This window comes from Neopsephotus bourkii, unplaced genomic scaffold, assembly GCF_033783945.1.
Source record: "Neopsephotus bourkii isolate Nb327-2 ecotype Australia unplaced genomic scaffold, CSIRO-AGI_Nbou_v1 NB_991, whole genome shotgun sequence".
NCBI lineage: Eukaryota > Metazoa > Chordata > Aves > Psittaciformes > Psittacidae > Neopsephotus > Neopsephotus bourkii.
The window spans coordinates 3011756-3024638 of record NW_026901483.1 but is presented as its reverse complement, the minus strand read 5'-3'; the positions used below and the strand labels follow the sequence as shown (position 1 = coordinate 3024638).

General features: G+C 37.9%; 1 protein-coding gene across 4 annotated transcripts in view; it reads right to left on the bottom strand.

The window, feature by feature from the left end:
* DIAPH2 (diaphanous related formin 2) overlaps positions 1 to 12883 on the bottom strand; it is a 231672-nt gene that overhangs the window by 183898 nt on the left and 34891 nt on the right. For all 4 annotated transcript variants that reach the window (XM_061359689.1, XM_061359691.1, XM_061359690.1 and 1 more), the window contains 7 exons: positions 10248 to 10358; positions 7980 to 8098; positions 6847 to 6963; positions 5522 to 5640; positions 4797 to 4861; positions 2920 to 3024; positions 1565 to 2191 (listed from right to left, as the gene is read on the bottom strand). In XM_061359689.1, coding sequence (XP_061215673.1) covers positions 1565 to 2191; positions 2920 to 3024; positions 4797 to 4861; positions 5522 to 5640; positions 6847 to 6963; positions 7980 to 8098; positions 10248 to 10358 — 1263 coding nt within the window. The remainder of the gene's footprint in view (positions 1 to 1564; positions 2192 to 2919; positions 3025 to 4796; positions 4862 to 5521; positions 5641 to 6846; positions 6964 to 7979; positions 8099 to 10247; positions 10359 to 12883) is intronic.

Below are 12883 nucleotides of genomic sequence, written 5' to 3'. Positions count from 1 at the left end.
AAAATTTTAGTAGTTAAAGTCTGTAAACTTATTACCATGGTCAGTATAGAGCTATTTCTTTTAATTAGGAAAAATAAGAAATTCACAGAAGGCATAACCAAATCAAACATGCTTAGGAAGATATCAAAGCTAAAATTATAGTCTCTGAAAGCCTGATCCACTTTCAACCCATCCTCAAAAAGAGCAAGGAAAAAAAAAACCTCATAAACCACATAATTAGTAACTCCCAAGGCTTGCTTAACCCAGAGAAGACCAAACTGAACCCAGAGTTCCGATTAGCATTGCTTCCAAAATCCCATTCATACCAAGTTTTACTCCATTTTATACCTAGAGACTCAAGTAAAAGTCTTCATATATATCCTTTTCCACCATCTATTCTCATTACTCAGACACAGCTACTTAAATTAAGCAAAGAGCTGTAGTTACCCTTTCACTCCAGATGCTTCCTTCTGTCAACTGCCCAATTGTCCAAGTTCTGAAATGGCAGACTTCCCATTCAATTGTCCATTCAAGATTTACTTCCCTGTCCTAAAACTCAGCAATCCTTTAATTCAACTTTTTTGCTCAAACTAGTAATAACACAATTCAAGAAGAAAACATTTTAAATGTCTAATACCTTAAACCTGCTCTCCCTCTGAAGCACTCACTTGGGAAGTCAAACACCAATTTCAGTTGAAAACGTGGACAACTTCATTCTACATAAAATCAGCCAACATTTTTGAGAGCTTTTAGCTACAAGTACCCCAGAATATGAGGTGTTAAAGGCTCTTGGCAGCATTAAACAATTGGAGCTCTCCTCAGAGTATAAAGTGTCTTTGAAAACCAATACCAAATAAATCACAGTCAGTACATCAAAGACGATATGGACAAAGAATCACAGAATCATGAGGGTTAGAAGGGACCTCTGGAGATCATCTAGTCCAAACCCCTGCCAAGGCAGGGCCACCTACAGCAGAAGTTACACGGAAACGTGTCCAAGCAGGTTAGGAATGTCTCTAGAGAGGGAGACTCTACAACCCCTTTGTGCAGCCTGTTCCAGTGCTCTGCCACCCTCAGCATAAGGCAGTTCTTCCTCCTGCTGAGGTGCAAGTGCTTCTGTTTCAGTTTATGGCCATTGCTCCTCATTCTGGGCACCACCGAAAGGAGGGCAACAGAATCCTCCTGGCACCCGTCTTTTGAGGTATTTATATGCATTAATGATATCCCCTCTAAGCCTGCTCTTCTCGAGACTAAACAGCCCCACCTCTCACAGTCTTTCCTCACAGGAGAGATGCTCCAAACTCCTGATCATACTTGTGGCCCTTTATTTATGGGAGTTCACGCCACAAGGGAGACCACATTCACTGTGCCTCCTTTTCTGCCTTTCCAGGGTGTGTTTTCCCTTATTACAGCAGTCTCCCAGCTACTAGGGAAGCCTGGAGACCACTCCTATCTGGGACCAATGGAATGAATTCCTCAAACATCATGAGTACTATTAACAACCTATAGTAAATCCTAGCATGTTATCTCCTCCTTTCTCAAAAGCACTTTTTACCAATGGGAATAAAACCAAACATTGTGATACCTTGGACCAGTTGATTCTCTTCATTGCAACTTCCAGCTTGTACTTTTTCTTCTCCTTCATCCCATGTGGTAATGCTGGTATCACTGGAAAGGGAGCAAAAGGAGCACCCCCAAGAGGTGGTGGCATTGGAGGCCCACCAAAAGGCAGCGGTGGAGGAGGAGGTGCTCCACCAGGTAGCGGAGGTGGGGGAGGTGGTCCTGCTCCACCAGGCAGAGGAGGAGGAGGAGGTGGTCCTGCTGCTCCAGGCAGAGGAGGAGGAGGAGGAGGTGCTGCTGCTCCAGGTAGCGGAGGAGGTGGAGGTGGTGCTGCTGCTGCTCCAGGCAGTGGTGGTGGAGGAGGTGGTGCTGCTGCTCCAGGCAGCGGTGGTGGAGGAGGTATTGCTCCACCAGGTAGTGGAGGTGGTGGCGGAGGAGGAGGAGGTATTGCTCCACCAGGCAGTGGAGGTGGTGGCGGAGGAGCTGCTGCTCCTCCAGGTAGCAAAGATGGTATTGCTGCACCAGGCAGTGGTGGAGGAGGAGGTATTGCTCCACCAGGAAGTGGCGGTGCTGGAGGCGGTGGCACATTCTCACTTGGTAGCGTTGGAGGTAATGGTGCTACTTCTGCCAGTTGACCTGTCAGGCCTGGACCCTGAAATAAAGAGAGAGATTCTTATCAGTGGGACAGAGAGGTAGTTTAATCCCAAGCAGAGCCAACTAGGATGCCTTGCAGTCAACAGTACCTCAGCAAAGTAAGAAATGCAACTGTCCTCCTATTTAAATGAGAAGCAATAACAACAGATTATACTATGCACCATAAAACTGCCAAGCAAACTGAATGACCTAGCATTTTGATAAAAATCAATTGTTTCCATTTTACACAAAATTTAATAGTAGCAGTAACATTTAAGTGAACTGAACAGCATTTTATTTCTTATCAATGCACAAAACATTCATCCCACTTAGGATATCCCAGCAAGCTGGGGCACAGACAGCAATAACCATGCTAATCTGCTGGTGGAAAGATTTCCACAGAAATCACAGGAGCAGCTATTGCAGAGCAAGAGGTTACAGGAACACAGCTGTTCAGAAGTACCCTGACACCTTGCTGGGGGGGACGACCCAACCCCTCATGCTTTCCCTTAAATCTGTCAGCAGTTGTTTCTGAGGTGATAGGAAGAAAGGGCAATTGCTATAGCAATTCGAATAATTCACAGAAGGAACAGTGAAGAGAAACAGCAGCATGTTAAACCATCAGAGAGGTTTCTGGAGCGGTAACATGATGCTAGCCTAGTACAAATTCATCACAAACTTTTGTTCCTCAAGACAAAAATAGAATTCAACTCAACTGTGGAACACAGTGTCACATAGCTCTATTACCTGGGTTCGTAGCTGTTTTATTTCTGTTTCAAGTTCTTTGATTTTCTCTTCTCGTTTCTGAAGCTCTGCTTGTGCCTCTTGTCGAGCTGTGAACTCTTCATCAAACTGCAAGGATTAACAAATACAGAAACGTTTGTCCATTGACTTCCATGCGAGGTACTCTATCTTCAGGATTTCTTGGAACAATATCACAAGTAGAGCAATAGATGCACTTTTAACTTAAAAGCACATGATAGTAGCACATGATTTTTTCCATCACTAAGTCACCTCCACAGAACCAGTCAGATGCAAGTACTTAGGACAGCTGCAGGTTCAACGGGGTTTTTTTTCCTCCCTAATAAAACACTGCAGACTTAACAAACTAAACTTTAGCATAGAGCTCCTGCATCGAGCTTAAATCTGAAGACATGTGTGCAGCCTCAGGAGTATCATCCATAAAATAACAAGAAAGGAGGAACCCAAATAAGCTAGTGATCCCCTTAGTCTTTATGTCCCCATATAAAACACAAGTCCAGTTTACATGACTGTGAGATATTTGCTGCATATTTTCATCCTACTACTGTTTGCTAGGCTCAAGAGATTATTATAATCTTTAAAAGCTTCTATTAGTCATTCTTCCACAGGACACAACACGTTATCACCAGGAGGAACATGTGTTGACTGCTAGTAGGAACGTACATTATGATAAATAATGCTGCCAGGGAAACATCACAACAATTTGTTTTCTGTAAAACACAGACACAATAGCTCCTATTAAAAATGCATCCACACTGAACACTCCAGAACACGTATTGCCTTTTGGCCTGCAAAAGGCTTCTTTGACCAGACCAGGAAAAAACCCTATATTGTGAAGGCTTTTAATACACAACAACACGGTATATGAACTTCAGTGCTACTGCAGCTAACACAGTGCATTTAGCATTTCATATCCTTAGGCACGATGCAATGTGCCAAGATAAACAAATTAGCCATTAACAATCTAGGAAACAGGAATTTAAGTAACTTGGAAAAACATGCTGTATGAAGATACTTTCAGCACAAACACCAATGGTGATAAAGCAGGAAGATAAGTGTCAATTTCTCTAGAAATACCTCAAAAAGTTTTATTAAAAGAAACATACTGATCTGCAATTCTTCCTACAGAAATCATTTTAAGTGCCTGACCTTTCATTATTACTAGATCCAGGAAAACTGCCCCTGACCAAAATAGGATTTAGTTAGTAAGTTCCTAATAAAGGAGAACTCTATCAGAACAGTAAAAACTTGAACACAAAAGGTGATAAAATGCATTGTAAGATTCCTAAACTTGAATAATAAGGAAGTAAATTACTCTCCCTTACAATAATTTACCATGGTCATTATAAGGAAGCGCTATTTTAATGTTAGCATCTCTGTGACTGAGTCAATGCTTTTTTAAACACTGAATTACATTGCTTCTCAATAAGATTCTTTAGGTTCTTAATCACAGCTATATGGAAATGTATGGACATTCCCCCCCCCGCCTCCAACCCCCCTTTTTTTCTTTTTTTTTTTTTAAAAGCATATACCTGCACTTTAGATATTTGACTATGTATTTCAGGACAAAATAGCTACAAGTGGAATTTTCCCCATCACTTACCTACAGCAGAGGAATACAGCTGAAGATATGTACAGCAAATACATCTCATCTGCTGTGTAATTCATAGTAAATCGATTCTGAGCTTTGCACACACAGAGCAAAACCCAAAACCCACAGAGCTATTACATGAGAAAGAACATCCTGCCTGTGAGATACACTACTTCACCATTTATACTAAGATTCCACTGTGAAACAAGCCTACTGTGATCCTGTCAGGCTTCTGTTCCATACCCAAAGAAGAATGATGATTAGGACTTACTTTTCTGGAAAATTCTGCTGCTTTCTTTTCACTCTCTTCTACTTTAGCTTTGTCCACACATGCGTCTAGAATTGAAATAAAATAACACACAGAAATCAGGTAAAACTTCTCACAGCTCTGAGGTGCCTTCCAATCATAATTACTCTATGATCCCATGACACAAAAGCAGCAGACAAAAAATACAATTAATTACTAAGTTGATCTATCCAAGCATTTTCTCATTTCCCTTAAATTATTCCATAGGCAAGAAGAATTTGAGCAAACTGTGAAGCACAGATTTTTCACTCAACAATGGCAGAAGGCACTACTATTGAATTCTTATGCAGTGTAAAACTAAATGCTTTATAAAGTCAGGTAAACACAAGTAGCTATGTATTATAGATAAGAACTGACATGGAGAATCAAACCAGCTATCGCTAACTTATAGCATTCATTTAAATTAGAGCTGAAATTCACAGAATTTATGAACAAGAAGTTAGGGGTTATTAAAACTAGCATATTCAGACACAAGCCAAGACACGCTTGGAGAAGCAAACTTCATCAGTGTCATTTTATTAACAGTTGCAGCATTTGATCTGGCCTTCTCCACAAGTACACCTGTAGTTCACATGCTTAATTCCAGAAAAATGAAAACCTTCAGAATCAGTTGAAGTCTAGACAGAAGAATACAAAGTAAAAACACATGCTTCAATAAAACAATGTCAAATTGCTGATAATATACCAACCAATAAGGTGAGTAAAATCCACGTCCATTCTTCCTCTGCATTTAAAATCGGGGTCCATGCCACTGCAGTGCAATACTATCTGTGATACACACTCTTCTATGATCTTGTAATACTGAGGTCTAACACAGAAAACATTTTATAAGATAAGAACAACACAAGTAATCATGTACACAACATGGGGGGATGCAACTTTAAATACTAATGTATGAATTATACAATTGCCAGTAAAAGGAACAAGTTGCAAGTCTTATTTGTCCTCTGGCTAATAAAGCAGTGTTATCAGTTTCCCAGAAGAGAATCTTATGTTCAGGACTCCACAAACACTGTGCACTTCTCATCTATCCTTTGCCAGAGAATACCTCATAAAATGAATAGCATCTTTAGTATTTTCAATATATGCTGCAAGAATTATTTAGCACATTCTCAACACAGTGAATTCTATCATTGGCAACAGTACCACTATTCAATTACTTAGAAAATGAATTAAGTAGTCCCTTAATCTCTACCCAACAACATCAGGAACCTCCAAGATTAGGGGATTCTGTGCTCAAAATTATTAGTTCTTACCAGTGCAAGGTATTCTATCTGAGTTGCACATAATACTGAGCTCTCAAAGTAATAAACCCTTAAACCTGAACTGATGAAATTCCAAACCTTCAATTAGGAAAAAAAAACCTATAGCTTTCTTGGGTTATATTTTACTTCTCAGTTAAATCCTTTTGCATACTGATTGTTTTTATCGTCCTTTTACAACAAAACAATTACTTCTTAAAACAAGAAGCTTACTTGTAAGTTGGAGAAGGACTTTTTACAAGGGTATGAAGCAATGGGACAAGGAGTAATAGTTCTAAACTAGAAGAGGGGAGGTTTAGATTAAATATCAGGAAGATGTTCTTCACCATGAGGGTGGTGAGAGGCTCCAGCACAGGTCACCCAGAGAAGCTGTGGGTGCCCCATCCCTGGCAGTGTTCAAGGCCAGGTTAGACGGAGCTTGGAGCAACCTGCTCTAGTGGAAGGCATCCCTGCTCATGGCAGGGGGTTGGAGCTGGATGAGCTTTAAGATCCCTTCAATCCAAACCAGTCTCTGATCCTATGACTTTGTAGGTAAAGAGATTATGGGATGGGGATGTTATAATAAGCTTCGAATCTCTGAAATAAGCATTACTGCATTTAACAAGGTCTTTTCAATATTAACATTGAGTGGAAAGACAAGAAACACATCAGCTACAGAGCAACTATTCAAGCGTGAGCTACTCAGTTTACCAGTGCCTTGATTCAATTCTTTACCCTATTCCCCTCCAAAACAAATCAAACCTGGCACTTACCGGACATAGTAATCACTCCTGATGAGAAGGAAATGTTGGAGAATTGACAAGAAGTAATTTTCAGAAGAAGTATCTTTCAACATATTATAGAGTAGATGAAATACTTCATTCACATCAGTGCAAACATTATTAAGGAAATGCAACTTAAAAAAACTAAACAAAAATATAAAAGGACAAAACACCCACCCGAAACCCAGTTCCCTAGATGTTGTTCATATTGTTCAAATAAAACCTTTCAACACTCTGAAATACGACCTTTATCAGTATATATCCTTTTCCCACTAAAACTATCCGCAGAGACTCTGTCCTCTGGTTTAACAATTAAGGCATTTCACTGCTGCTCAGAAAACACCATACCACATACTTCCCGTCACAGAATCCTGTAAACATATTTTACGCAAAGCTCTCATTTTCATTCTGAAGTGAGCCAGGCTGTTGGCAAATACACACTAGTCAATCCTTTTCATTTCTTAACAAAGAAAATTACCTGTAATAACCTGTTTTGCAATGCAACAACCTTACCTGTTAGTGATTTTCATTCATAGACTGCATCTCATAGACTCATCTCATAGACTCATAGACTGCATCTCATAGACTCATAGACTGCATCTACCTCCTCTTTGCTTCTTATATACCAACTACTGATCTACTACTCTTAAAAACTGCAAGCAACCACTCTGAACTTTGTTAACTTGAAATTTACTGCTTCCCCACAACTAGAGCTTAAGTGCTTCAGAGCCTACCACAAATTCAGTACATCGTAAGTGCTTCAGAACCTACAAGAAATTTTGTATCAACTTAGTTCTCTCATTTTTTCCTAAAACTTAAAACTTCCATGGGTGTAATTTTGTATCTTCATGTACTACTAGACAGATTTTAGCTTAATAAAGTTATTTACAAATTATTAATTCAATTTCCAATGACTTACATTTGACATGCAAATTTACCCGCTGATTTTCTAAATAAGTTTTTAACAAGAAACAAGTGGAAAGAAATATGCTTAAGAAAGTTCCTTGTAAGACACACAACTGTGACAAACTACACATCGAGCAGTCTAACCCTGTCTAACTCCGATGTTTAGTGAAGTTATTAAACAATGCAACAAGTTATAACACCATTCTTATAAAGGATATTCCATTTCAGCTCTGATATCATTGAGACGATGTGACAGTTCAATTAAGTCTTCTTCTTTGTTCTCATCAAACACTTTGAGCTGAATATCAAGTTCTTCATTATCCTTATCTTTCAAGCCCTATTTTTCAAAGCATAGGATATCATAATTTTTCTTTTTTTTTTTTTTTCTTGTTTTAACAAAAATTCCCCCTTCAAAGATCATATCATGACAAAAGAGAAGATATTCATTTTTGGAAAAGGAGTAAGCTGTAACTGAGTGGGGTTTCTTACATTAATTGCTCAGCTGAGGAAAATGAAAGCAAAATGTCATAAATATCAGGTATGGGCTGCAAAACAAACATGGAACTTCCTGACCGAGTTCTCTTGCTGGGATATAGTCAGCAGTTTATGCTTTGTAATGTAAGAGTTTCTTAAAAAAAAAAATAGCATAAGGATACTTCAAAACATTAAACTGAACTCAAGACAACCACAGCAGTGTAAAGAAGTTAAGCTTACAATTTCTGTTATTAACTTAATCTCAATCATGGCATAATAGCATCCACAGTACACTGAGAAATATATGAGAAGTAAAAATACAGGCAAAATGAATATTTGGAAAATGGAAAAAATTGTTTTTCTTGGAAGAAATACAAGCAATTTCTCTAATACACTTAAGAATCAAGTTTAGCTTTCTACTAGGCAAAACATAAAAAAAGGAAACTAGTTCAAAAGCAGTTTGTGTGAATGAACTCCATGGCTTTAAATGAAAATTGGTCTGGAACTAACTCGCTTAAACGCTCTGCACACACTGAATGGCAACCACGTATATGTTCCCAAAAAAAGTGAAAGTCCTAATTGTAATGTTTGAAAACCAGAGAAAGTTACAGTCAATCTGGGCAGATTAAGATAGAGAAATATGGATCCTCTTCCTGACTGTTTTTTGTTCAAGAAACTCCCATTTATAAATTTCTTGGCAATTTACCCCTAAGCACAGATATAAACATGAAGTCTCCTTAAGATGTATTATCATAAAGAAAGTTGCTTTCTAGCGAAAAATATCATCCCCAACTCTGGATATTCAGTCCATGCAGAATTAATGGTCTGAGTTCAGTGTGTATGTTGTAATTAATACCTCACAAATAAATATCATGATAGTATTGACTATTATAGCTTACATAAAATATTAACCTTACTATGGATAGGATTTCAACATAGTATCTGGTCAGCATTTTTCGTAAGGATTTTTATCACTAAATATTAGTAGCTTTAAAACTCATACATCTGTATGTCAGTGCACTTCATGAAGTTTCCTATCACAACATATTACAATGCAGTTTATTTGCCACCTAACCCACTCCGATTTTTCAAGATCTCAAGCATTTATAGATTGTGTAAATGAATTTTCAGGAGGTAATAAAAACCCTAAGAGTTCTTCAGACTTTCAGATGTTTTACAGCAACTCAAGACAGTAGTTCACATTAATGTATCTACAGGATATAAAACCTAAGTACATACTCTAAGGAAAATTAGCATACACACATCAGAAACAGTTTCAAAGCTGCATGTGTTAAAACCGAAGGTTTTTATTCCTGACAAATGTTGATGATTCATAGCTTCATATCTTAAAAGTTATGGCAGTATAAATACTGTTTCAGACAAACATAAGCAGATACTCTGTTAATTTCTCTCTTCTTTTGTGAGAAACTGCTGAGTAGCTTAATCATACATATTCTTGATGGTAGCATCTGAATGGTTTGTTGCTTAAGAGCTATAAATCTACCCCTGAGTCACAAATACTTAAACACAACTGCCCATAAGGGCACAGTTCTTTGCAGCTGCATGAAAACATGCAGTCCCAAAGAGAATGAAGGAGTCTATTTGGTTTTTCCTTAAAAACTCCAAATGCAGTTTTGGAAGGCAGATTAAAGAAAAACAGATTTCACAGAAAACAACAGGAACGGCATATACAAAGAATGTTAATCCAACATTGGTTCCACAGCCAGACTCACATTCAGTGCATGTGCTTTGAGCTCATTACACAAAATTTGGCTAACCTAATTTAATTTCTAAGATATTGACTTGTTTCAACTATCATTCTAGTTTACATAACTCATAAGAGCCTAAATGTGCAATAAAGCAGAATAAAAGTGGATTTGGACTGACAGTTCCTTCCAGGTCTGGCCTCTTCAGTCTTTCACTTGTCGTATTCTCAGTAAAAAAAAAATATTGTTATCTTCAACATTCAACATCAATTCATTGTGATCAATTCCTATATACAAATTACTTACAGGCAATATTTTCTTCAGGCCACAACGTAAAAACTCATTTCTCAAGTGTATCCTGAAATCAAGATCTTCTGGAGATGTAACAAGGGCATTGATGAGCTGCATACATGCTACCTGTCATTGAAAAGAGAGGCAAAAACTTTCAGGAGGCATAATATGAAAATAAATACTGTCTTTGACTACTTCAGCTTAATTATTATTTTATTTTTATGCAGCACATATGCAACACAACATCAAATGCTGCTCTGTTTTCATATTGAGCCCTTCTGCTATGTCAAAATTGTATCACATAAAGGATCATAATTCATTTCAGACAGTTATTCCCACACTACAGGTCCACACTGCAACTCCTTCTCTTTCTCCTTATTATTCACCAATTGGAAAACAACCTGGTTTTACAGTAACCCAAAACCTAAAAACACCCCAAAAGCACCCATACACAAAATAATTGCCATCATCACGTGTGTTTGCTACTCCTGCACAGTACTTGTACGAAATGCCTTAGTCTCTGGCTAATGCTTTAATTGAACAGACGGGCACTTTAATTGATTTACTTTAAAACAGGTAGACAAGAGCGTAATGACGAAAGTGCTGATCCACGTTGAAAGACTAAAATGGATCTCCAGGGAAATACCAAGTTTGGAAAAAGATATTAAGTGCAAATAGAAGTAGAGTAAAAAAATATATAAATTATAAAAATCAATAGCTGCGGAGAAAAAAAGTCAGATAAAAAGCCCCCTTCCTGGTTTAATTACATTCACTATTTAGTTTTAATGGAACACCTTATGGAGTCCAAGATTTCTATTAAAAACACCCTTGCAAAGGCATTCCCTTTATACAGCTGCATCTACAGATAATGTAGCATCATCATGCTCGCTTGAATGATTCTTGTTATTTTACTACTATGACATGACTTAACAAGCCAAAGTACATGTCCAATATGAAATTAATAGACAGAAGAGGTGCCATCTGCTATGATTGCTTTTGCCAGAAGAGACTCTGGCTTAATGGCTTGTGCTAACACATTACGAGCACGGAACAATTTTGTCAGAAGCAAGTTAATGAGTCTTGCAATTGTACCTTTACTGACGTATAAGTGAGGTTTGGGGAGACAGGAATGCTGTGTGGTTTTGTTTATTTGTTGTAAATCAACAAGGTCAACAAGTAGGAGACAACTTCAAAATTAACTCTTTTTTGATAACATTATTAATTTTAGAAGGTCATTTATAGAAACCTCCTAAATAGCATCAATTCATCAGCTCTGAAACAAGAGCTGTGGTAAACATAGTGTTCAGACAACTGTAGCTGACACAGATTTCATAATGATTTCATAATGGAAAAAGGCAACCCTCCCATGCAGGCATACCTGTTCTGCTTGTTTTCTGCTTTTCCACATCTTTCAGCCATGGTAGCTAAAATTTACTATTAGGCATTGGTAAAATTTGTATAAATACTGTATTATGAGAAGGACATAAGCAAAGTGACCCTTTAGTAGGGTATTCAGCCACTTAGTCTCTATGCAAACATTAGCAGTTATCAGAAAAGGCTGCTGAAGCTTGCATTGTAATAGCAGTCAAACCTCTGTGGCTATTCAGGTGTATACAGTGAACAGAAAACTCCCCACTGGCACATAAGTAGCTATGAACATGTCACACAGGACATGACTCAGTAAAGAAGACTACATATTATTTTATAAAATTAATATTTCAATTTCAATAGATTATACTTAAAAAGATGCACCAGTGGCTGATGAAGGGCACATAACAAACACACCTCAAAGGAATGCCCAGTTCTTGTTGACAGAAGTAGCAATGACATCCTCCTGCACACTACTGATCTCCAAAGGGACCCTGCCAAAAATGGACATACCCCATCCACATCTGTCATATATATCTGAATATTTAAGAGGCTGCATACAGTGCTGCCTGAAGTCCCAGCAGTAGTAACAGAACCGCATGTATATCTTATAGATGTCTTAGAAATTGATAAGATCTGCATGCCAATTCTAAGGAAACAGTGTTTGAATTTATAACAAAAGGACTCAAAATTACAGGTTAACCTGAAAACTGCATCTACAGTACCCACAGGGCAATTGCACTGGTTCCCTAAGTAATTCTTTATAGTACATGATTTGTATGAAAACTAAGCCCTCCCTGCACAAAGACAGAATCAAGCTATGCATTTATCTTCAGTTTACTATAAAGCCAATATACTGAAGGTGTAAGCTATGAAAAAATATACTTGACACTGATCAGTTTTGACTGCGGCTTATTTCTGTTTAATCTAAGAGGATGACTGTGTTAAGAGGATGGCTGTGTTAGATGACATTGAGCTTCAAATATCTAAAGCTAGCAATTTTACTCCCACTCAGTTTACTTCTCATACTACTAAATGATTGTGTTATCACTGATCTTGTGTCATTAATTCTTTTAAAAAAAGTTCAGCCATTCAATTTACCAAAGATGGGCTGGGATGTATCCTCTTCCCTAAACCCAAAAGATACAGAAGGAGCACTGCCTCCAGCTCCCTAAACTCTAACTTCCTCTGGGCTCCAGTAACAATAACTAAAACATTTCAGAGGACAGACTGAGATCTGGATTTTCACTGGTCCATTAAAACACACAAAATTCCTGGTCAGG